Source organism: Triturus cristatus, chromosome 3_1 (assembly GCF_964204655.1).
Source record: "Triturus cristatus chromosome 3_1, aTriCri1.1, whole genome shotgun sequence".
Lineage (NCBI taxonomy): Eukaryota > Metazoa > Chordata > Amphibia > Caudata > Salamandridae > Triturus > Triturus cristatus.
This window is the reverse complement of record NC_140583.1, coordinates 825,243,100-825,269,480: the sequence shown is the minus strand read 5'-3', so window position 1 is coordinate 825,269,480 and position 26,381 is coordinate 825,243,100. Positions and strand designations below refer to the sequence as shown.

The 26,381-nt window shown below is 45.5% G+C and overlaps 1 protein-coding gene across 2 annotated transcripts in view; it reads right to left on the bottom strand.

Annotated features, from left to right (window-relative positions):
* Positions 1 to 26,381, bottom strand: part of ZNF385B (zinc finger protein 385B) — a 1,050,548-nt gene that overhangs the window by 718,236 nt on the left and 305,931 nt on the right. For both annotated transcript variants that reach the window (XM_085645198.1, XM_085645197.1), the window contains exon 2: positions 591 to 893. In XM_085645198.1, coding sequence (XP_085501324.1) covers positions 591 to 891 — 301 coding nt within the window. In that variant the 5' untranslated portion in view covers positions 892 to 893. The remainder of the gene's footprint in view (positions 1 to 590; positions 894 to 26,381) is intronic.

The window sequence follows — 26,381 nt, the reverse complement described above, 5'->3', positions numbered from 1 at the left end:
CAGTGGCGCAACACAGGCTCCCGCAGCCCCTACCATGCGGGGGGCCCCCTCAGCACATTACTCTGGCTGGAGAGCTCATGATTGAGTCCAGAGGGGGCCGCTACACGTGCCCTGCATGGGCCCCCCCCTCAAGTTTCATTACGCCAGTGCGCAGGAATGTTTGCAGGCGACCCTTGTGACATGGACAGCGGAGAGAAAGGCAGGAGCTCCCCCCCCTCCCCCCCCCCCCAATAATACCTCACCAAGGAGCAATAGCCGCTCCCCCAATAATACTACACCAAGGAGCAATAGCCGCTCCCCCAATAATACCTCACCAAGGAGCAATAGCCGCTCCCCCAATCATACCTCACCAAGAAGCAATAGCCGCTCCCCCAATAATACCTCACCAAGGAGCAATAGCCGCTCCCCCAATCATACCTCACCAAGAAGCAATAGCCGCTCCCCCAATAATACTACACCAAGGAGCAATAGCCGCTCCCCCAATAATACTACACCAAGGAGCAATAGCCGCTCCCCCAATCATACCTCACCAAGGAGCAATAGCCGCTCCCCCAATCATACCTCACCAAGGAGCAATAGCCCCGGCCTACCTGTGCTGGTGCTCACGAGCAGCGCGCCCGGGGCCTGGCCTGCAGGGGCCTTCCCGTTGTTCAGCTGCTTCACCCTCCTCAGGTGGGATTTGCCGTTGTAGTGGATCTGCGCCTGCGCCGCGCTGTTCAGCTGGATGTTGCACGCCTCGCACAGAGAGAACAGCATCTTCTTCCTCTCCATACTCAGTGGGAACTCGGGCCCGTCATTCCTTTGGAAACTGTCTTCAAAGCCCCGCAGAAAAGTTGCCGTGCTCATGACGCCATTTTCAAGGATGTAATCGGGGCTCAGCGGGCGCTTCATGTCTACAATATAAACATAAAATATCACTTAGATATGCTCTCCTGGTCTGCATGCCAGTCATTGCATGGAAATACGGGCATTGCCTTTTAAACTCTCGGGGGCAGAGAAAGATGCCTCGATGGCCCGACGCTTCCTCTTCCACCTGGCTTTGCATCCCCAGATGTTTTCCTTCCACGTTCATCGATTGTAAGTGCCTACGAGCCGTGGAGGAGAAAAACACTGACTAAAGTCAAACAAACAAACTGGACTGCAGTGCCAGCAGGCCGTGCTCAAGTTTCCGTGCCCACCCCTGTTAATGCACCTCCCTCCCTCCCTGCAGATTTGTAAGGCTCAGCAGCGACTGTGCGCAATTAACAATAATGCAGCACTAATGCAGCATGGTTAATACTGGGGCTGCGGTTTTAACCCCTCGGCTGCCAGCGTCCCTGTGCATTCATATGCTTGTCAGCGCACACCCAGTGTATGCACACGGCTGGGCTTCATATGCTATTATTTACCATTATTGAGTGTGGGAAGGATTAATGTCTTACAGGAGGCAAAGCCTCGAGTGGATTAAAGGAACTATACCATAATACCCTCTGCATTTATGCTTTGTGTCTTGCTGGATGTTTCCACGCACAGATGTTAAAAACAGAGTATTAAACCAGAGCTCCATACAGAACAAGGGGAAATCCAGGCCGTTAGATAACATTGCATCACCTAGTTGTGTTTTGTGTGTGTGTGTTTGTATACATATACACACAAATATATATGTTCACTGAAAAACATAATAGTTGAAACGAGGAGCTAACATTAAAAAAAAGCATTGGCATAGCCAATAGGTCTCGCCTTTGGGGCCTTATAAGTATGTAGTTATGCAGCACAATATCCTTGGTGCAACAACATCAACTGTTGCATGGCTAAACACTTATAAGGTTCCAAAGACAGACCTATTGGCTATGCCAATGCTTGTTTAATAATACCAGGCCTTTGCCCTGGCACAAAGTCTTGCCAGAATGACATTGTGGAATGTTTCCTTGAAAATCTGCTCAGTATTATTACCTATGGTATGGTACAGCAGCCTTGTGGTGCTTTTATGGTGGTAACTCATCTTTCTGCCCAGAATGAGGGTCTTGGAGTGCTTTACGACTGGGAGGCCTCCTCGTGCACTGTGCAGTGGTTGCTTTAGTGTATCTCTTTAGATATAGGAAATGCGCAGTATGTCATGGTTGCGCTGGATTGTGTGGAAGGCTTGTTAACGTACGGATATAATCAGAAATGTCATGTAAGTAAGAATGTCCGAGAGGTAATAAAAGGTAATGTTACAGAATAAATCAGCTTTGATTAGGACAGGTTACAGAGAATGAGTGATATGTTAAAGTAGGATGATAAGCAAAGCCCAGCCCGGGCAACATGTGAGGATCTGAGAAGCTGTAAACATCTGGCCAGGTGCATGCTCAAATATTATTCAGAGCAAGGAACAAAAGTTCATTAAAGAGCATGAGGACATATCAGGGACAGAGTCATAAGGGTGTGCAGTTTGGTGAATGCTCCATTATATATCTGGTAAGGATAATTCTGCTGTTAAATGGAAAAAAAACAGCACGAGGGACAAGTATTTCTCAATTGTGAGGTCTCCGGAATGAACCATCGGGGATACACAGAAGTGATAAGCGAAAGCATCATTTCTGAAGACAAATCAAAGCCAGATTTCTATCTACCATAGACATTAGCAGATTGCCCACACCATTCTACTGACTCTGTTTCCCATTAACGCAGCCAAACATTCTAATCTAAAAATATAATAAATCTAGCTTTCTAAAAGTATGCAAGACCATGTACTCTTTGACGTTAATGATACTTTGTACTCCGTTTACATTATTCACCATATTGTTGAATCAAAATGTATTGATATCCATAAATGTCTGCTCCTCTGGGGCCTGATGTATAAACAATAGGTCATAAAGCAGTCAGTGATCCCCCCCCCCCCAGCTGGTTTGAAGCCTGACCTTCATTTTATGATACAAAGGATTTATAAATCAGTTGCATTGCAAGATGTACACCCACAGCAGCGCACAACGCATAAAGCCTCATTAAAATGCATGAAGCAGGAGGCCTTTTACACCCAGACCTCCCCGCTTCCCCCTTGATCCGCCGCCACCACTCACAAGCTGGAAAACTTTGTGAATGGGTCATCGTCAGAAGCTAGGGGTTGGTAACCTGCCACTTGTCGCTGATTTGTGATGACAGTTGTAGGCACAGCGCATCAGTACATAACATTGAGACCCCACAATAAGATAGGGGGACATCCCTTTCATGCCCCTCCTCTTTGCAATTAGAATTGATCCGCAAAAGGTATTTTGGCGGTTATGACTCCCATGCTCCTTTTAGTACACTGGGCCTTGCTCATTTGCATTCTCAATGCCTTTCGGTTTTGTGACTCACAGGCTTTGGAACAAGAAATGCTGTCCACGTCTCAGCCCAGCAACATAGCACTTGACAGTAGAGTCTTTGTAGTGGTGTAAAGTACAGAGATGTAGCCTACCGAATATTTCTCAATTTGGTGACCTCTGAAAAAGTGGAGATGCAAGGTTTCAAGTTGCAGACACACTTCTGCCACAGAAGCATTAACCAACGGAACTACTTTACAGGTAGGGTTTAATTTTTTTAAAGGTGTCTTAATTGATTTTCGGAACCCATAAAACAAGCCTGCTTTACAAAGTAGCACATTGCAAGAGAGCACAGGTAGGGATTTTGCATCATGCTCAGAGTATCAAGCACAGAAAAGCAAGGATTTTTAAGAAACGTGCGCAGGTTTTGAACGGCCGTTTGAAAAGGAAGGTAGGGGGGCCTCCAAGAACTGTCCCAAGCAAAGAGGGGGGGTGGCTGTGAGCGATATGCCTATAATGTCAGAGAGATCAGGGTTCATGTGAGTAGAGAGGAGCAGTACAATGCAAATGGCGTCTTGATAAGAAAATAAATGTGCTCTTTGTATGTTGCTGACTGCATGCATGCCTACTTTGAAAAACAACAAGCGCTGAAACACAAGCGCCGCCCGGGCCGCGAAAGTTAATTGTTGTGAGAGAGAAGGAGAGCAGGAGGTGAGCCCGCGAGTGGTGCACGCGCGCGCGCTTGGGCGAGCAATCTTCACTTTTCAAGCACTGCACTCGTGCTTGTGGCACGCCGCTGCTCGCTCCCGCAAGGTGGATGCCGCCACAAGCACGAGTGCAGTGCTTAAAAAGTGATGACTGATGGCTAAAGGCCATCCTAGAGCAGAGCATCCGCGCTGCCTGGGCGAGACCTAAAAACCACTGAAGTACGCCAGTTCTATTTTAGCAAGCTAACTATAACCTTCACCCCTGCCATGCACTGCTTCTGACCACACATGCTGCATCACTCATGACCAGTGTTTTAAATAGAAATACAAATGTGCTGGTACTCTGTTCAGGGTGTCTCTTTGCTCCTGAGAAGTAAGAGTACTCCCCCATTAAATGTATTGCAGTAGAGCTGAAAAGTGCAGGCACTCTCCCTTTCACATTAAAGAAGCGCAGGTACTCAGCAGCGGGCAATACCTAGCAATTTAAAGACCTGATCATAACATGTTAATTTACAAATGAAGACATACATTAATTTCAGAGGGCCAGAAGACAGATGTCCAGAGATTATGATCACCCTCCATCCTCACCTCCAGTTTTATTATTTCAGGTTGAGCCACTGGGAACCCATCCGCTTCCTGATGTCCCCCATGCAGGTATGAAAGGAACACCCATCCCATCCAAATGATGGAAAATTTTAGAATTATCTGCATACATGAACAATTATTGATTAAGCCAATAGGTGTAGCCTGTAGCACATGGTGTAGCAATATTGGCTTTTCAAACACTTGTTTGTTTTTGCCATTGTTTACTGCAAAAATCACTGAAAGATGGTCACACATGCATACACATGCAAATGCTTACACCCTCTTTTAATTTCTCTGTTATAGTTTTTCATAATATCCACCCCAAGATAGCCATATTGCATGCATACACATGCGTACAAGCAGACAGCCATTTTGGAATAATTTTTGAGGTAAAAAGAAATCAAAACCATTAAAAGATGGCCATTGTGAAACAGTAAGCAGAAGGAGTGGCAAGGGCAAAAATAGTACTTCATGTGCTGCGAATGTAAGGACTCCATAGGAGCCTGTCAGGAATCAACAAGTTAGGAAACTGGCATCATGCACATGCCATGAGAGCAAAAAGCAGCTACCATAGCGCCCTGAGCGTGGGCGGCCAGAAATGTTATCGCCCTTGATGTTGGTAGTGAATTCAATCAGGCAGCAGAGAACCTTTTGTGTTCACTGGTAAGCAGGGCTCGAGTCAGGGTACAACGCGGGTGGACATCGTCCCCCCACTTATTTTACTGGGAGCTCGATAACTGGAGCAAATGGAGCCCCACATTCACTCTTTGGCCTCTCTGGGGCGAGATCGGAGCTCATTCAGAACGCTGCTCACGCGCTGGCTTCTCTGATGCAATCATATCTAAGGGGTGAGCGAGGGGAGGCAACGAGTCTGATGGTGCAAGCCACCTTTCGTGACGTCACTTCCTGTCGTGACGTCAGTGTCCCCCCACTTCTTTTTTAAGGACTTGTGCCCTGCTGGCAAGTCCCTGGACGAGCAGGGACAGGCCCCTGAACACAAACATCCCATGACCGCCAACAGCAGACCTAAATCAACTGATCGCTTAGCTGTCTCACGCAGATAACGCTTTTGCTGATATCTGCCAGCAGGGGTCATAGGGCGAACAGAGGCCAAGGGAGGAGGCTAAAGAGGTGTTAAAAACTTTGCCCACGGTATAATAATAATAATGAAGGACTGAAGTATGAATATTTGTAATCGAGAATGGCACACCAGTTCTCATCACATTATTGCAAAATGCAATAATACTCTTTATATATGCTCCATGTTTCTGTGGTAAACATTTGAATATTTTGTATAAAGTCGCGATTAGTCATGATAAAATCAGAAAATACTAATAAAGCTATTTAAACAAAAAATAATAATGAAGGACTGAAATCACTTTAACCTTGCAAATCAGACAGAAACAAACAGGTAGGGATAAGGCTGAAGCAAGATGGGAAGGGTGCTTCTGTTGACATGACCTTAATGCACACACCTCCATGCGCCCCACAGAATATTGGCGCCCTGGGCCTGGGCACAGCTAGCCCATGCTAAAGGCCAGCCCTGGCTACATGCATTTTAAGCATCAGGAGGGTAGAAACAAGGCTCAGAACAAAACAAGATGCTTATCAATACAAAACACAAGGAGAACTGTCAGAAAGAGAGTGGGACCCAGGGAGGATCAACTTTGTAGAACAGGCGAATGCCGTTTGGAGAAAAGACTAGTGCGTTACAGTGAGCTTTAGTTTTAGGCCATCTGGACCTTTAAAAATTTAGGTAGTTCCAAGTCACACTGGGCAGTACCAGTGCAAAGAGGCTCGACATTTTCACCATGGCAGTGGCGTAACATTAGCCCCTGCGGCGTGGGGGTGCGAGCTCCAGGGGACCCCCTAAGCATAATACACTGCATGTCAGTCAGACCCTCCAGCTTTTAGCGAATCACTAATTAGACGCAAAATTGCCAAAGGCCCTCGATTGCCGATCTTTCCATTTTATCTGCCCCGATAAAAGAACCAGTCTCCTTTGGTGTTTGTTTCCCCTTCTTGAAAATGCTGCTTGTCTTTTGGCTCTGTGCATGTTCAAGAACAATAAAATCAGACACAAGTAAAGAGAACAAAAACACCACAGGGCGAATACTTTTTTCTCAAAGCAGTATGTCTGTGATCAGGCACGCAACACCCATTGGACTCATAGGGCTTCAGCCTGCCCCCCATCGTGTGTGGCAGCCCGGGATGAGACAGCTTCCCGGGCACACACACAGCCACACCCGAGCACTTCACAGGTCTTTAAAAGACCATTTGCATGTTAATGAGGCCTTGCTGTTGTTTCACCCCTTCTAAGAGCCCCTGCAGCTCCACTCTGCCTATTGCTTAAAGATTCCCCCCCCCCCGAAATTTTTTCTTAGCCCCCCCCCCGAAATTTGGCTCTAGTTGCGCCTCTGTCTGTGATATTAAAATAACACCACTGCGATCGCTCAGGTTTCTCCTGGAGAATCCTGTGTGTGTCCTGGCCACAAGCCCTCAGTGCCACTCCTCACATAGTGGGCAGAGTGCTAGGCCAAGCCGAAGCTCCACTGGGCAGCATCTGGCACGAAGCCAAGTTCCTGGGATACAACAGCAGGTACCAAGAAGTCAGGGCCTGAGGCTCTGGGTCTGACAGCAGCAGGTGTGCCTTGGACTCTCTCATGCCATTCCAAGAGAAATTCTGTCACTGTTGATGAGGAGAAGTCTACAGAGTCTGGCAGAGCAGGGGTCAGTGCTTTTCTTTCTGACTGTCAAACACTTATTACCATAATATTTTATCAGCAACCAATAGTGCTGCATCCTGTTCGTCTCGTGTACCAACCATCACATCTGAGGCAGTGTTCACCCCTGGGTAGAGGTGGGCGGGCAAACAAATTAAGGGCATGGCTTGGATCATAGTACCTGTGCATGAGCCAAACCTGAAAATATTTGCTACGTTAATTATTCAACAAACATCAATTAAATATTATACGGTCTCATCAAAATTCAATAAAGTGTATTTCTTTAACATGTGGAAGCTTTGAGATTAATACTTGAAATTATAGTGTGGCAATGAGAGGCACTTAATAAAATGTATGGTTATTAAATCTGAACCATTTGTAAACTATGAGGCAAGACAGTTGTCACTTAAACCCTGTACATGACCCAGAATATTATTATGCAACAATAGTCTATTAAATCAAACACAATCAGGCACATTCATCAAAAGAAAAACCGGTCGCAAACGGGCAGGTTCTCAGAATCTGCCCCTTTGTGACCGGTATTTTTGCATTTGGGATGCATCATCCCAAATGCAAAAATTGCAATTTAAGTAATTTCTAAATTGCGATTACTTAAATTGCGAATGCATTTAAGGAATCGCAAATTGAGATTCCTTAAATGCAATGCATTAAAGTAACAAAATTAGCGATTTTGCAAATAGGGGGCGCAAATTACCATGAAGTTGAACTTCATGGTAATTTGCAAAACCTTTGAAAAATGCACTTTTCTGCATTTTTCAAAGTTTCATGTTGTGCATGTGTGTGCACAACATATGTGCACAGGATAATTCCAGGGGTGTAACAGGGTGTCCTTTTGACACCCTTGCACCCTGAAATTGCATGCGCAATTTGCGAGTACCTGCAATGGTACTCGCAAATTGCGCTTGCAATTTCCCATTCATTCCTATGGGCATTCAGGCACATAGGAATGAATGGGAAGCTATTTCTTATTTGCGACACGCAATTTGCGAGTCGCAAATAAGGAATGTGTATGAATCGCTATTATTATAGCGATTCCTACATGCATAGGATTTTGCGAGTCCTCAATTGCGAATCCTTAATATTCGCAATTAAGGACTCGCAAAATCCTAGCTTGATGCATGTGCCAGTATGGGTTTTTGTACAACTGGTATTCTGAACTCACATATTTGAATGTGCTTTCATACGCAATAATGAAAAAAGACTCTTGGTGAATTAAGATACATGTCTAAGATCACACAATTTAAGTGAGAAAGATAATTTTTTTCAGGTTTTCTGGGTTCCCTTTGTACAAATCAGCCACTAAATTGTACCAATTTGCCTTGTTAAGGCTTTGTTTTGAGCTCTTTGTGAATATTTGCGCAGTTGTATATAGCACAAACTCAGCCCGACTGCATTGGAGCTCTTTACATGGGTACCAGTTATATTACACAAGGTCACATTTCTTTTTTATAGGCATTGGGAATATTAAGTGATTTGCCCAGAATCACAGTATGTTGAGCCAACACCAAGACTCAAACCTAGTTCCCCAATTCCAAAGGCAGCAGCTGTGGCCGTAAAGCCACATCCTGGGTAGCGGTAGGGTGCCAGCCAGAAGTCACATGAAAGCTCAGCTCGTTATGGGCTTGAGTTTCCAACATGACCTTGAGCTCAGCTAGAGTCAGGCTCATGTCTGGCTCTTGTCTTTTCTGTCGCTCACCCACCTCTACCCCTCAGCCCCAAACCAGTACCCAGCGCACAACACCCCAGTGAAGTGACCTTTGAACTCCACTCCACTCCTGTTCTGCCATTGCATTTATACTAACATTCCCAGAGCACTCCTTTAATTTCCTCCTGCATCCACCCTACTCCTCCCATTGTTTCATTAAATGTTTATGGCTCACTTGTTTCAATAAAAGTTTCTCTACCCGAAAGCGCACAATTGTCCACGGGCATGGCAGCCGCAAATAGCACAAAAGTGTGCTGCACTATTTCCATTTTGGTGCTGCTAATGTTCTAATCCAAGCCACCATATCCTGGGGGGTCTGACTGACTGGGTCTTGCTACCAGTTAATTTGATAGCTTGTGCCACGGAAGCCTGACCTGAGAGCTCCTGACTGGGACAAGTGGGGGAGGACCCTTAATGTACTTTTGCATGGGGAGCCCTCCAGTTTCATACACCACTGGCACGAGGCACTTGAGAATATTGTGTTTGGGTTGTTATGGCTCCCACTACTCACTCTAGTCTGTTCATTGACCTTTGTGTTCTTGCACTTTTATGGATTTGTTCAGTCTTTGGTCCCTCACATTTCTAGATTCTCATCTTCTGCTTGTTTTGCTTGTTTCTATGTCCTTACTTGTTGGTGAATTATGCTCCTGGTGTCCTAGAGCTTCAAGGGGTTTATTACAGCCTGCCCATAGCACACACTGGGTGCACCGATTATTGGACAAGACAATGAAGGGCTGAAATCAGACAACACCCTGTACCAGTCATTGGCAAAGTATTCCTTTCCTTGTTTTGCTCCTTCCTTTCCTATCAGAGTAGAATTAATGAGCCTTATGGTGCTCCAGGGGAGGCCTTTTTGGAACTGGTCCAACTGGTCTTGACAGAGTAAGAGGAATACAGAGGCAGCAAACAGAATGTGGTGAGGGAGCAAATAGCCTGTGGGCTGATTTAAGACCCGATTGACAATGTCCAGTACCATTGGAATTCTACAATTCTTTAACCACAGCATTTTCTGCACATTTTTGGATTTGCCGCACTTGTCGTGTTTGCCACACAACCCTTCATCTTCTGCATCTTTTGCTAATTTTAACAAAAAATGGTTGCTTCTAGCTCGAGGATCAAAAGATACTAAAAACACTCCCACACGTTGCAGCACTGTGGAAGCCCTATACTGCGCAGTGATAGGTCTCTTTCATTTGCTGATCACTGCATTTTAGAGTTAACCTAATACTCATGAGATGATACCTCTGCCCACACAGTGGTAACACTGTAGAGAGTAACAAAATAATGAAGTTAAATTGTTAAAAATGTACCATATTACACTGCCTAATCTTGCTGCATAGTTTAGTTAACCCTACAGCAGAATGTTTCCTTCGCTGCCGCATAATTTCAGTCGCCCTGACAATGTCTCAAGCCACCGAAAAAGTCAATGATTTGAAGTGTGAGGGAGGTAAAACCCATTTTAAATATATGTTAAGTTATTAGACACAATAGATCTAAAGCTGTCTGTCTGTAGACAAGAACTAAAACAAGCATTGGCATAGCCAATAGGCCTCGCTTTGGGACCTTATAAGTGTAGACGTACCATCACCACAGTCCAGGACCAGAGCAGCCGGGTGATGACAAACACCACAGCGAAGCCCAGGACAGCCACAAGGCACCTGGGCTTTGGAACTGGGGTCCCTGACATAGACCATGAGAGCCAGAGCAAGGAGGGGGCTTCAGAGCGGGCTCTGTACACTGTGAGGAGAGGGCGCTAGTGGATAGACAGGGGTGAGCTGCTTAGAATAGACAAACAGGAAGAGAGAGGAATAGGTACTTTGTGCACAAAATGCTGAATGAACTACAGTCAGAGGATCAGAAAGAGTGTGTGAGCAAGAGAGAAAGAAGGGGGTGTGTGAGAGAGAACCACTGATCTTGAGCAGATTTGGAAGGGTCCCTCTCTCAGCCACTGTTCTGGTGTTATATATGCATGCCAAGTGCTCCTGGGACATCTATTCTGGGCTGCTCCTTGTGTATTCTACGAAGTGGATTCCAGTGTCTCAGTGAGTATTCCGAGGCAAAGGGGGAGAGCATGGTGTGTCTTGCCAAACTAAAACACATCGGGGCAGATTTATGAGCCCCTTGCGCCACTTTTGAGTCACTTTTCCCATGTTAAAAGTGACGCAAAAGTGGCGCGAGGGGCTCATAAATCTGCCCCATCATTTATTGCGTGACGTCCATGATTAGGCCTGCTCAGATCATGGTTTGGCTCTAAATGGCACGCCAGACTCCTGGCTCGTCTCTCGCTATGAATATGGAGGCGCACCCACCGATGTGTGTGATTTTGTGCCTGTGACGGTGTCTACATGACCGGCTTCTGGAGTTGAGTTACCGACCCAGAAACAGAAGTAGATACTTTACTTCAAATACTTTCCTGGTTGAAATATCATACTGCACTTGAAGCGTATTTAAAACAAGTAACTGCATCAATTATGTTGAGGGACAACAATAACGCAAACTGCTTTTTTTTTTTGCTAAAGCATTTAAAGCAAAACTAGAGGTTGATAGCTACACGGACAAGAGATTTTCCTTCCCAAATCCGCAGGGATTGATGGCTCGCAGCGCTGAAGAACTCCAAAGAGACGATAAGAGCTTGGACCTACTTCCTAACTCGAAATACAAAGCGCCTATTGGTCAGTTCTGTGGCCTGTTAACGTTTATTTAACACCTTGTGGTTACACCTACTCTGGGCTTGACAAGGCAGCTGGTGGATGATTCTTATTTATAACATATGAACATATTAAAAATAAAATAATAGTTTTAAAAAGTGCACAGGACAGATCCAGTGCTTCACAGGGGCACTTTCATTAACTTTCCAGGTTTTGGAAGCAAAGGAAGAAATGACGAGCTTCCTCTGAGAGGAAAGTGAGAAGAGGACTGCGAGGCCCGGTCCCCGACACGGACACGTAAAGTGCTGAGGTGATTAGAGAGTCGGGGGAAGAGTCCTTGTGTCTGGAGATCTGGACGCCTCTTCAGTGCATTCTTTCAGAAAGGAACTCTCAACCATTCCCCAAAAGCTGGCCCTGCTGCAGTACTGCCTTAAATGGCCATTCAGAGGACGCGGGCTTTGAAAACAGATTAAAAGCATTTGTGCTGGGTTCATCGCAGAGGCTGCTCGGACGGCCCGCATGAAGTCGGCATTTACCCGTTTAGATCGAGACGACCCCCCCTTCTCGGATCTCTCTGCTCCTGTGGCCCGATGTAGGTCGCGTGGAAGGGGCTGGAATGCCTCATGCGCTGTGCGAACCTATGGACTGCAACAAGCACGCGAGTGGTGTGCGCGTGCGCGCCACAGCGAGACATCTGGTTTCAATTACCTCGCCCGTGTCTGGGCACGATAATTGAAACCACATGGCGGCCGTGCGGGTAACCGCAACCAATAGGCCATGGGCGGAGCAATGTGCCCGCCTTTGAACAATTGCGTGCTGTCTTTGTTAAAAAGACGCACGCAAAGGCCAATAGCGTGGGACAAAACAAAAAGCACACGCACGAGCGTGTGCGAGAGTGAGGTGAAATTTTAAAATCCCTTACATAAAGTCTTCGCCAGAACAGCGCAAGCGCTGTTACAGGCTCGACCTAAAAAGGAGACCTTGGGCATGGATGACCTTAGCCAGAGACTCAATGTAGATGTTGAACAAGTTAGATATCAAATCAAATCCCTTTGGGAAACTAGAAAATATACTATGGTTGTTGGAAAGAAAATGGAGTACATAGTCTCTTGCTATATAAGAATGAAGCAAGCCATTCATTGACATGGTTACTGATCGCAAACTGAGTCTGTTGAGCAGTGTGGCATGGTCAGTTGTGTCAAAAGCTGCTGAAAGATCGAGAAGTGTCAAAACACTGACATCCATAAGTCGCACACCAGAGGCAATCCTTGACCTCACCATTAAATGACACAGATGCAATTACAAATGTTGCAAATAATCTAAAAGATGATATTGCAAATCATATTAACCATAACACTATGAAAGAGATAACTATGAATATAGCATTATTTATCTGGTTGAGTACGTATTGTTGTTTATGTTGTGCTTTTAGGTTTTACAAGTTATTGGGATAAATATTGTGAGGGTATAATTATTGCATTTGGTGTGAACGTTATTGATTGTGATTCTAACTGCAAACTGCAAATTTCAGTGGATTTTCAGTTGTAATTCACAACCATGTGTCCATTTTAACTGTGTTTTTGTCAGTGAAATTCTAAGGTATTATAACCAAGGCTAACCATAACCTCATTTTAAGTTTCTGTTTTTTCAGTGAATTTTAAAGTGCACAGCCTTTAGCCATCACAGTGGGAGTTGGACAGAAGGGGTTCATTACATCTTGACTAGGTCCAACACCTAATCCGCCGCAAGTGGTTAAATCCCACTGCAACAGGAATTTGGCCTGTGCGTGTGGGGGTGGTCCGCAAACCTGGCCTTTGGCCAGAATCAGCACACAACCCTCAGTGGGAGGCCAACCCCTCTATACACAGATGTTGGCTGTGTGCAGCCGATGCTGGCCACAGGTGGCCAGACTCTGTATCCAATCCACAGCGTGTGACCATCCTCTGCTGTGCATCGCCTTTGGCTGTACTCAGCAAGGATTGGCTACAGGCCCTATCCCACCGCAGATGGCAAACTCCACTTCTGTATGCAGACTTTGTCCAAGCACAGTGTGGTTGGCCTTAGAGGTTGGACAGTGGGCTGGCCCTGCACCCAATCGGCTGTGTATGGCCAGCCCCTGCATGTGGCCAATGGCCAAGCATAGCCATAGTGCACTGAATACTTCCCTCCCCTTTTTAATGATTCACAAATCCTGAAACTACCAGGAAAGTGTGCAGGGACCCAGGAAGGGTCAAGGATTTGGGAAGCTGATAAGGATTTGCTAATACTGCTATAAAAATATTTTTTTCTAATATTTATTTTATTGCACAAGCAATCCCTTTAGGCCCCCAAATATGGGCCGGAATGCATGGTAGGTTCATCTGCCCCCTTAAGAGCCCTTTCTTTCTATTTTTTCTTACAAGGTACACAGTATTGAATTAAGCTGGCCACAACAGAAATTTTTCTTTGATGCCCAGCGAATCAGAGCCAGGCAGTTTCATAAATCCTCAGGTGGATTTGTGGATTCACAATGGATGATAAGACAAAAAGCTCCCTAGTCCAATGATATGCCTTTACATATAGAATTGGATTCACAAATCGTCCATAGATTTGCAAATTGACAGAGGCTCTACAAATTAGTGGTGCAGCTATCACTTAAATTAACTTCATGTGCCGACTGGCAAAAATTTGCACCAAACAAAGCAAAGTGCCTTCTTTGAGTATTTATCTATTTGCATGCCTGGTTTGGTATAATTATGTTCAGCCATTTTTTTCTGTATTTAGGAGAAGATATTCCTATGGGAGGTTAAATGGGAAGTGTCACTTTTGGTGACCCCATTTTTAATCCCCTCAGTTGACAAATAAAAAGTAGATGTACTTTCATTTTGGGAGATTTTCATGCAGATTTGTCCACCCAAAAAATAATCAGGATGTACATTTGCTAATTTGCATTTCTTTAGGATGTAGGTTTCTTGCAAAATTGAACAGATTTGATTTATTGTTTATGAATGCATGGAAAAAGGAACTGGCTTTGTAGTATGTATTGTAATATAGCTTGAGGCTAGTCTGATTACTATATCAATGAAGATAGAAATGTTTCCAATTGTAGGCGAATTAACATAATAAGATTTAACAAAGATGTCTTTATCTTGTACACAATTTGGATCTATCTGATTTTAGTGGTGAATAATGGTTTAAAGTTGTAATGTGAACATGATATTGTTACTGACATTGTCGTGTGTTTTCTATTTCTGTTATGTCGGCATGTGTATTCCTAAGGTGGATCAGGCACTTAACTCAAGTTTGATGAAGACTTGTCAACTCAGGCGCCACCCTATATTAACTATTACTCTTGATTCTACCATGCACTATGTTGTCACAAAAGATTTGTTTTGCGATGTCATAATTGTTCTTGCAAATACTAATATTTTACATGGTATAAGTGAGATCCTATACAACGATATATTCAGTGCATGGAGAAGGCACAAGTGTTATAATTAATATTGTGTGGCTACCAAGTTGAATGCACTATGTACGAGGGTTTGCGAGTTATAATAATTTGAAAGTGTTTCATAAATTATAAATTAAATGTATAAGCATAAATTAGAAATACAACTTTTTGTGCACTTTAACTTTTGTTAGTAGATTAAGAATAAATAAAGTTATATTAATACAAAGGAGGTGTGTAAATTATAAATTTACTATATAACTGTAACTTAAGAATCTCCAATGTTTGTGTATTTTAAGCGCAGTTTGTATAGAAAAAAACAAATAAAATTTTCCTAACTATTACTAAGGTTTAATCTTTGGTTTTTTTCATTTAATTATAATGGTTGTCTTATTTGTAAGTTTATTGTTGTCGAGTGGAGCGTCATTAAGTGTAATGTGGTACAGTAGAACAGAGGAGAATGTCGTAAAGTGTACTGTCGTAACGTGTCATAGAGTGGAGTGGAGTGGAATGTAGCACAGTGGAGTGGCGTACAGTAGAATAGCATACAGTTGAGTGGTTGGTGCAGAGTGGAGTGGTGTAGAGTAGAGTAGAGTGGAGCTGCACAGCAAAGCGTATAGTGGAGCAAATTAGTATATAGTGTAGTGTCATGTTATATAGTACAGTGGCATGGAGTGCACTCGTGTGGACAGGCGTAGTCTAGAGTTGAGTAAATTGTTATACATTGGAGTGTCATCTTGTACAGTAGAGTGAAGTGGTGTGGTGTGTCATACAGTGCTGGAAAGTGTCGTAGAGTGAAGAAGAGTACTGTACACTGGGGTGTAGGGCCACAGAGTGCAATAGAGTGTTGTGCAGTGTAGTGTAGACGCATAGAGTGGAGTACAGTTTTGTATAGTGGCACAGATTGTAGTAGAGTCTTGTAGAGAGGAGTACATTGTGGTACAGTGGGGTGGTGTAGAGTGGAGTGCTGTACAGTGCCATAGAGTGGAGTAAAGTTATGTATAGTGGAGTAGAATGTAGCACAGAACAGTGGAGGGGTGTAGCACAGAGTGGAGTAGTGTGTTCTAGAGTACAATGGCATGGAATCAAGTAGAGGGGAGAGGCGTGACATACGATGGAGATGTAGAGTGGTGTGGTATGTGGTACAGTGGACTGGACTGCTGTGTTGGAGAGTGTCGGTAAGTGTCATAGAGTGGAGTAGAGTAGAGTATCTTACAGTAGATTAAAGTGTTGTAAAGTCGAGTGATGTGGAGTAGAGAAGAGTGTAGTACAGTATGGTAGAGTGGAGTGGAATAGACGATCATAGAGTTCAGTGGCATAGAGTAGTGTACAGTGTAGTGCTGTAGAGTACAGCAGTGCAGAACACTGGAATGCAATGGACCTGTGGCCGATAGAATAGAGTATATTAACGGGGAGTGGCATAGAGGAAGTTGCGTACAGTGTCATAGACTGGAGTAGTGTGTCCTAAAGTGGTATAGAGTCCCGGATGTGATGATTTGGGGAATTTGCTGCTGCCTGAGTGCGTCCTCGCCTGTGGGCAACTTTGGAGCGTTATATTTACACGGCGGCCCGGCCGTGGAGGATGCACCACCGCAATAAGGAGCGGGCTGTGGAGCTTGGAATCAAGCCAGGCTCACATCACAGGGCAGCAGCACCAGGAACCACGCACAACTCGGGGCCCATCCGAGGGCTTTGATTGGGGACCTTGAGCATGCAGCACCCATCATGGTAGAATTACCGCACTACATATCCCACAACACCTTGGGGGACTGTTCATTGGAGCAGAGTTGGCCTATTGGAAGGCATTTTATTGTTTAAATAAAGGTGCGGTCAGAAACGCTGTGTACTCTTTGGAACCAGCCTATGAAGAAGGAATCTATCCGAAACGCGTCAGGCTACATCCCGGCTTGGGTGTGGTGATTTGGGGAATTTGCTGCAGCCTGAGTGCGTCCTCGCCTGTGGGCAATTTTGGAGCGTTATATTTAAACGGCGGCCCGGCCGTGGAGGATGCACCACCGCAATAAGGAGCGGGCTGTGGAGCTTGGAATCAAGTCAGGCTCAGATCACGGGGCAGCAGCACCAGGAACCACGCACAACTCGGGGCCCATCCGAGGGCTTTGATTGGGGACCTTGAGCATGCAGCACCCATCAGGGTAGAATTACCGCACTATATATCCCACAACACCTTGGGGGACTGTTCATTGGAGCAGAGTTGGCCTATTGGAAGGCAGTTTATTGTTTAAATAAAGGTGTGGTCAGAAACGCTGTGTACTCTTTGGAACCAGCCTAGGAAGAAGGAATCTATCCGAAACACGTCAGGCTACATCCCGGCTTGGGTGTGGTGATTTGGGGAATTTGCTGCAGCCTGAGTGCGTCCTCGCCTGTAACTTTGGAGCGTTTTATATATATATATATATATATCAAGCTCCTGGTTGACACACGCAGTTTGGAAGGCACTCGAGCAGCTGCGTAAGGCTCAACCTGTTCCTTAAATCACTGGTACGGGCAGCATCCGCCTGCAAGCAGAAATAAATGCTTTTGTCATAAGTAAGACTGTTAGCGCTCTAGTAGTTCGTTAGAACACTCTGGGACATTTTGTCATTGGGCTATACTTGGGCTACATCTGGGTGATATTTTTGCTACATTTGGGCTCTTTTGTCTCTGGTGGCCATTTTGGGAGACTTATTTGTTATGAAATTTCCTAATTTCCTTATTTACTACAGTCTCCTCAGTAGGAAATACTTTCCGTTTTTTACTTTGATTCCATCAAGAAGGCATTTAGATGTGTCACACATTTGCCATAAATTCAGAATGTTACCACTCTAGTTGCTCATTAGATCACTGTAGTAAAGCTACTGCTCACCAAGGAAGTCTGCTGCTGGTTTTGAAAGTGCATGTTTCAGTCTGCATGTCAGAATTTTTTAATGAAATAGAAGAGGATTTGAGAAGTCACTCAAAATGTGCCCTAATTTTTCTTTCTGCAGCACTAATCCTACTTTCTATGGCAAAATGAACCCCCTCATTTTGTTCCTTTTTAAATTGGATGTTTTAAGAGTTACCACTTTATTCCAATCAAGATGGCTTCAGGTGTGCAATACATTTGTCATAGGTAGGACTGTTAGCGCTCTAGTTGTTCTTTAGAACACTCTGGGAAGCTGCAGTAGAACACAAAGGAATCAACTGACAGTCTCTGCCCTTGTTGGATGTGCATGTTTTACTGAGAATGTCAGACTTCATTCTCACATGACTGAGAAAGATAATGTGAATTTACAGAAAATATGCTCCCAGTTTAGCTTATAGATCACTTTCCAAACCTCTGTGTGAAAAGCATGAGAAAATAGTTTTCTCTCAAACATGATTCATGATATCACAGCAGAAGTTAATAAACGAAACGCGTCAGGCAAAAAAGTGATTTGCATTTATTTCTGCTTGCAGGCGGATGCTGCCCGTACCAGTGATTTAAGGAACAGGTTGAGCCTTACGCAGCTGCTCGAGTGCCTTCCAAACTGCGTGTGTCAACCAGGAGCTTGATGTTTTGGCAGCTACACGGCCGTCGGAAGGGCACCACCCCGTGAACATTGGGGGCCATGTGGATGGTATTTACCTACCTGATCATGGGGCAACTGCGCTGGATTGAGGACAGTAACGCTTGTGGGGGCTCATCCAGAGCTTAAAGAAATGTGCTTCCATCTGAGGATTAATTTCAGACACTCCCTTTCCCAGCAATCACCACAGTTCCATTCGGACAGCCCAACTGGGCGTGGCAGATGAAATAGACATTAAAAGCGATGGGGGAGTGTTCATCATGGTACTGCCTTTGAAGAAGTTAATAAACAAAATGCGTCAGGCAAAAAAGTGATTTGCATTTATTTCTGCTTGCAGGCGGATGCTGCCCGTACCAGTAATTTAAGGAACAGGTTGAGCCTTACGCAGTTGCTCGAGTGCCTTCCAAACTGCGTGTGTCAACCAGGAGCTTGATGTTTTGGCGGCTACACGGCCGTCGGAAGGGCACCACCCCGTGAACATTGGGGGCCATGTGGATGGTATTTACCTACCTGATCATGGGGCAACTGCGCTGGATTGAGGACAGTAACGCTTGTGGGGGCTCATCCAGAGCTTAAAGAAATGTGCTTCCATCTGAGGATTAATTTCGGACACTCCATTTCCCAGCAATCACCACAGTTCCATTCGGACAGCCCATCTGGGCGTGGCAGATGAAATAGACATTAAAAGCGATGGGGGAGTGTTCATCATGGTACTGCCTTTGAAGAAGTTAATAAACGAAACGCGTCAGGCAAAAAAGTGATTTGCATTTATTTCTGCTTGCAGGCGGATGCTGCCCGTACCAGTGATTTAAGGAACAGGTTGAGCCTTACGCAGCTGCTCGAGTGCCTTCCAAACTGCGTGTGTCAACCAGGAGCTTGATGTTTTGGCGGCTACACGGCCGTCGGAAGGGCACCACCCCGTGAACATTGGGGGCCATGTGGATGGTATTTACCTACCTGATCATGGGGCAACTGCGCTGGATTGAGGACAGTAACGCTTGTGGGGGCTCATCCAGAGCTTAAAGAAATGTGCTTCCATCTGAGGATTAATTTCGGACACTCCATTTCCCAGCAATCACCACAGTTCCATTCGGACAGCCCATCTGGGCGTGGCAGATGAAATAGACATTAAAAGCGATGGGGGAGTGTTCATCATGGTACTGCCTTTGAAGAAGTTAATAAACGAAACGCGTCAGGCAAAAAAGTGATTTGCATTTATTTCTGCTTGCAGGCGGATGCTGCCCGTACCAGTGATTTAAGGAACAGGTTGAGCCTTACGCAGCTGCTCGAGTGCCTTCCAAACTGCGTGTGTCAACCAGGAGCTTGATGTTTTGGCGGCTACACAGCCGTCGGAAGGGCACCACTCCGTGAACATTGGGGGCCATGTGGATGGTATTTACCTACCTGATCATGGGGCAACTGCGCTGGATTGAGGACAGTAACGCTTGTGGGGGCTCATCCAGAGCTTAAAGAAATGTGCTTCCATCTGAGGATTAATTTCGGACACTCCATTTTCCAGCAATCACCACAGTTCCATTCGGACAGCCCATCTGGGCGTGGCAGATGAAATAGACATTAAAAGCGATGGGGGAGTGTTCATCATGGTACTGCCTTTGAAGAAGTTAATAAACGAAACGCGTCAGGCAAAAAAGTGATTTGCATTTATTTCTGCTTGCAGGCGGATGCTGCCCGTACCAGTGATTTAAGGAACAGGTTGAGCTGCTCGAGTGCCTTCCAAACTGCGTGTGTCAACCAGGAGCTTGATATATATATATATATATATATAAAACCTACTGCAGTCGCCAGTAGGTAGTTATGGTTAAGACCTAGTTTCCATGTGAAAAGCGTTTTTTGATTTGCTAATATCACCGGTCAGCTCCTGTCTTGAAAGTTTCGGGGTGATTCGTCAAGCAGGAGGCGAGAAAAAAGGGTGGTCCCAAAACACGTTTTCCCCATGTTAATTTCCAAAGGAATTTTGAGACAGGTTACAGCCCGAACTGCTGTACGGAATTACACCAAAAGGTAGGTCTTGGTCTAGAAAGCATGCTTTTTTAAAATGGTGTAAATTCATTCAGTAGTTTCTAAGAAATTAAAAAATAAAAACATATCGATATCTGGGCGGAGCCTAACCACACATCTCATCGTCGGGTCCCCAGGGCCGAGCTCAGCCTCTGGAGGGGGGCCGCACAGCCCCCTTCCTGTCTTTTTAAATATTTTTTTTTAAAAGGGGTCAGTCCCTCGGGTATGGGGTCCCCAGGGCCCCAAAAATGGTGGGCTAATTGACCCCCAGGGACCCTCAGGAGGCAAGGGGACTTCATCCCCCAACCAAAAGCATGCCAGGAGATGCATTTGCTGAGTGGTGGAGAGAGGGAGCGTGGCTAGTGTCCACTCTCAGTAATCCCACTCGCTGGGGCTTACTGGAGGTGTCAGGTTGGCTAGTCAGCCCCTAAAAACCCCCAGCACCGAAGGGGACTTCAATCCCCATCTAAGAGCGTGCCAGGAAGCACATTTGCAGACTGGTGGGCAAAGGGGACGTGGTATGCTTTGAGAACATACCATTGCTGCTGTATGGGACTTACTGGAGGTAATAGGAGGGGTATTTGGCCCCTAAAGTTGTCCTTGGGGGCCAACTAACCCTCCTATTACCTCCAGTAAGTCCCACACAGTGGTATTGCTAAGAGGTCTTCGGAGGCCAAGCCCCCTTTCCCCAGCACTCTGCAAATGCACCTCCTGGCACACTATGGGTTGGGGTGTAAACTCCACTTTACTCCTGAGGGACTTTAGGGGCCAGTAAGCCCTCCTGGTACCTCCTGTAAGTCCTTCGCAGCGGAATTCCTGAGCACTGGTCAGAGGCCCAGCCTCCTTTCTCCACCACTCTGCAAACGCGACTAGTAGTTAAAGAAGCATTTGCAATGTAATAGGTTTTGCATTAGCGAGAGTTAGAGCTATTGGCATTGTAAATGTAAAAGATTTTTACCAATGTTTTTTGGAGAGGAGTGAATGTGCATTGTGTGTAGTGGAATTATGTGGTATGTTGTGCAGTGAAATTATGTGGATAGAAAGTATGTGGTATTTAGTGTATAGGAAATATGTAGAGTGGGATTATGTGTTAAAGTGAGTAATTATGTGGTATGGTAGTCTGTATTGTGGAGTGGTAACCCCAGGTTTAGTCTTCCTCGTCTCTATTGAAGTTAAACTATAAACTCAATGAGACAAAAAAAAGAAGGAACCACTGAGGAGCACTTCCGGACCTAGTCAGAGGTACGAGCAAGGCCACTGGAATTATGCGACTGTTTGGCTGCACTGATTTTCTCATAATTATCCATTTTCCGCATTTGCCACATAATCCATCATCTGCCGTATAATCTGCAGACTTGAACAAAAAAACCTTGTTTCTAGCTCAAAGAGCACAAACGTTACCAAAAATGCAGCGACAAGTGTTACAGCATGGTTGAAGGTCCTTTGCAAATCTGGAATGGTCAACTGTTACTTATTGCTAAATGTGGGTGTTATATTGGTACTAATGGTACGCAAATCACTCTTGCTTCTTTCTGCACTTCTCTTGCCTCTTTCTGCGCTTCTCTTGCCTCTGTCTGTATCTCACTTCCCTCTGTCTGTACCTCTCATGCTTCTTTCTGCACCTCATGTGCTTCTTTCTGCACTTCTCTTGCCTCTTTGTGCACCTCTCTTGCCTCTTTCTGCATCTCACTTGCCTATTTTGTACCTCTTGCCTCTTTCTGCATGTTGCTTGCTTCTTTCTGTACCTCTCTTACCTCTTTCTGCACCTCACTTGCCTCTTTCTGCACTTCTCTTGCCTCTTTCTGCACTTCTCTTGCCTCTTTCTGTACTTCACCTGCTTCTTTCTGCACTTCTCTTGCTTCTTTCTGCAGTTCTATTGTCTCTATCTGCACTTCACTCTCTTCTTTCTGTACCTCTCTTGCCTCTTTCTGTACTTCTCTTGCATCTTTCTGCACTTCTCTTCACTTGCCTATTTGTACACCTTACTTGCCTCTTTCTGTACCTCTCTTGCCTCTTTCTGCACCTCACTTGCCTCTTTCTACACTTCTCTTGCTTCTTTCTGCACCTCTCTTGCCTCTTTCTGCACCTCACTTGCCTCTTTTTGCACTTTACCTATTTCTTTCAGCACCTCTCTTGCCTATTTCTGGACCTGACTTCCCTCTTTCTGCACTTCTCTTGCCCCTTGCTTCATTTCTCATGCTTCTTTCTTCACTTCTCCTGCCTCTTTCTGCACAAGTCTCACTTTTTTGTGCACATCTCTTGCCTTTTTGTGCACATCTCTTGCCTGTTTCTGCATTTCTTTTGCCTCATTCTTCAATTTTCGTGCATGTTTCTGCACTTCTCTTGCCTCTTTCTGCATATTTCTTACTCTTTCTGCACCTCTGTGACTTCTTTCTGCACTTCTCTTGCCTCTTTCTGCACCCCTGTTGCTTCATTCTGCACTTTCCATGCTTCTTTATGCATCTGTATTGCTTCTTTCTGCAGCCCTGTTGTCTCTTTCTGCACTCGCCTTCCCTCTTTCTCTATCTTTCTTGCCTGTTTCTGCATCTCACTTGCCTCTTTCTGCACTTTTCTTGCTTCTTTCTACACCTCTGTTGTTTCTTTTAGCAATCAATTTTCTTGCCTCTTTCTGCAGCTCTCTTGCCAGTTGCTGCACCCCTCTTGCCTCTTTCTGTACCCGTCTTCCCTCTTTGTGCAACTCTCTAGCCTTTTTCTACACCTCTTCCCTCTTTCTGCACCTCTCTTGCCTCTTTCTGTACCTCTGTTGCTTCTTTTTGCACTTCTCTTCCTTCTTTCTGCACCCCTCCTGCTTCTTTCTGTACCTATCCTACCTATTTCTGCACCCCTCTTGCCTCTTTCTGTACCTCTGTTGCTTCTTTTTGCACTTCTCTTCCTTCTTTCTGCACCCCTCCTGCCACTTTCTGTAGCACTCTTGCCTCTTTCTGTACCTCTCCTACCTATTTCTGCACCCCTCTTCCCTATTTCTCCATCTACCTTCCTTCTTTCTGAACTGCTCTTGCATCTTTCTGCACCGCTCGTGCAAATTTCTGTATCCCTCTTACCTTTTTTCTGTACCCCTATTCCCTCTTTCTGTACCTTTCTTGCCTGTTTGTGCACCTCTCTTGCCTCTTTTAGCACCTCTGTTGCTTCTTTCTGCACTTCTCTTGCCTCTTTCAGTACCTCTCTTGCCTCTTTAAGCACCTCTGTTGCTTCTTTCTGCACTTCTCTTAACTCTTTCTGCACCTCTCTTGCTTTTTTTCTGCAGTTCTCTTGTCTCTTTCTGCACCTCTGTTGATTCTTTCGGCACTGCTCTTGCCTCTTTTTGCACCTCTGTTGCAAATTTCTGCATCCCTCTTGCCTCTTTCTGTACCCCTCTTTCTGTACCTCTCACCTCTGTCTGCACACCTGTTCCCTGTTTCTGCAACTCTCTTGCCTCTTTCTGCAATTCTCTTGCCTCTTGCTGCACGTCTCCTGCCTCATTCTGCACATCTCTTGGTTCTTTCTGCACTGCTCTTGCCTCTTTCTGCACCCCTCTTGCCTCTTTCTGCACCTCTTTTCTTCTTTCTGCACTTCTCTCTCCTCTTTCTGCACCCCTTGTGAGAAGTTGGCCTGGCATATGCCGGTCACTAGATATAGTGGCCACCTTGCACCAGTCCAATTCGACTCTTATGGTAGATAGGTTTAAGACAACCTTTTAAAGAAAGCTATCCTAGTAGTAGCTGTGGAGAGCAGCCTTCAGGCTAAGTCTCTGAGGAATGTAAAGCAGCTTGTTTTACCTTATAATCTCTTGAATTACCAAATGAAAGGACACCACACAGGTATATATATCAAATATTTATGTATTTATTACTAGACACACTCTACTAATCTCTTTATGAGACTAGAAGCCAGAAACACATTCAAATATCAACGTTTCACAGTAAGTTAAGCACAGATATGGCTGGGGCCCTAGGGGCGTACCAGACCATATACTAAAAAAATGGATTAAGAAAATCGATTTGCAAAATGACAAGGCCTAGAGCCTGTAGAATCGCTGGGGCTTCACTACTGCAGTGAAAGCAGGTAAGTAACAGACCCACGGGAGATGCATGCAGTGTGTGAACACAGATGCGGGTTCCCTATTGATTATAATGGAGCAAGTCGCGGTTTGATTCTTAAAGTTTTAGGGTACTTCGAGGAAGTCTACAAGCAAGCCACTTACAAGGTAAGTAATTTGAGGGCCAACAAACACTAGGGCACCGGAGTGCACAAGTTACCTCACCCAGGGAAGCCGGGTGCATAGGTGTCTTTTGGTGTCGGGTCGCGTCGCTGTTTTCTATGGAGACCAAAGAAGACTTGCTGCTTGCATCGACTGAAGAAGTGTCCGGTCGAATTCAAGGGTGGATTTGAGATGCAGATGACCTGAAAATTGAAGGGACAGTGTTCAAAGTCACTTGCCAGTGACCGGTGGCCAGGAAGATGGATGACCACAGATGTTGGGTGATTTCAGGTCGTCGATAGTGTTTTGACTCTTCGCTCACGAGGTCCAGGAGAGATCGATGATGACCAGCAGCTGGATTCGGAGTGTCCGACGATGTCTGCAGCTGACTGTGGTGTCGGAAACTGGATTGGAGCCAACAATCCTTGGCAACTGCAAGTCTCGTGGAAATCAAAGAAGGTCAGCGTTGCAGACCAGCAAGGTCTGAGGGACTCACCAGGGGAGCCCTTTTAGTTGATAAGAAAGTCACCGGGGGACCCACAAGCCAATGGGCAAGGGATCGTGAAGATGCCTCTTGAGGAAATGCTTCACAGGAGCCCACGGTCACTCGGGATGGGGTAGGCCTCTGATTTTCGCTTCAAAACCTGCTGGAGGCTTGGACCACAAATGGTCCAATGCAGAAGTTGGTAGAATGTTGTGAAGGGGTTGCACTTGACAATAGTGCACGGTACCCGGGTATTGCTGTTCCTCGTCACTCGTGGGGTCCACTCGCCTCAGCTCTGCTGGGGACTCATAATGGCAGTTAAGAAGTCAGGAAATCCACTTCCAGGGCTGCAGGGACTTCGAACTCTGGCGGGAGCTGGAACGTTTGCAACTGTTGATTAAGGTTTTTGGTGCCTGCCAAGCAGGGGGAGTCACTCCTTGACTCTAAGGGAGATTCTTCTGTCTTCCAAAGGTAGTGGAACGTCGAAGGGCCAGGATTCTTCTTTGTAGAGCATCGTCCAGGGTTATCTGTTTTGCAATGGCAAAGTTTGCTATCTTATACTGGAGATAGGGGAGGGACTAGCTCTATGACCACTCCTCTGGGAGGGTCAGGGTAGGGGGTGGTTACACCCACTTCCCTTTGTCCAGTTTCACGCCAGAGCAGGGACAGGTAGCCCCTGAACCGGTTTGAGCTGGCATATGCACAGAGGAGCCTACTGTTCCCCCAGTGCAGGACTTCAAAACACTCTAGAAGTGCACCCACCCAGCTCCAATACACTAAATCCTGTCTGGAAGGTGGTGACACCTGCCTGTGACAGGATGCCTATTGTTGGGCTTCCTCCACTGCGAGTTTCAGTCAGCAGCAGGAGGGCAGCCCAGTGTCTGTGCTGGTGGCATCCATTTTGTGATGCCAGGGCTCTTTCAGATTTCTGTCGTTTTACATGTCGTCCCCTCTAGAAGGGTGGGATCATGCTCCCACATCATGGACTGATGTGGGGGTATGATTCCAAGTCATTTGACACCTATCACGACATGTTTTGATGCAGTCATTCCAAAGTTA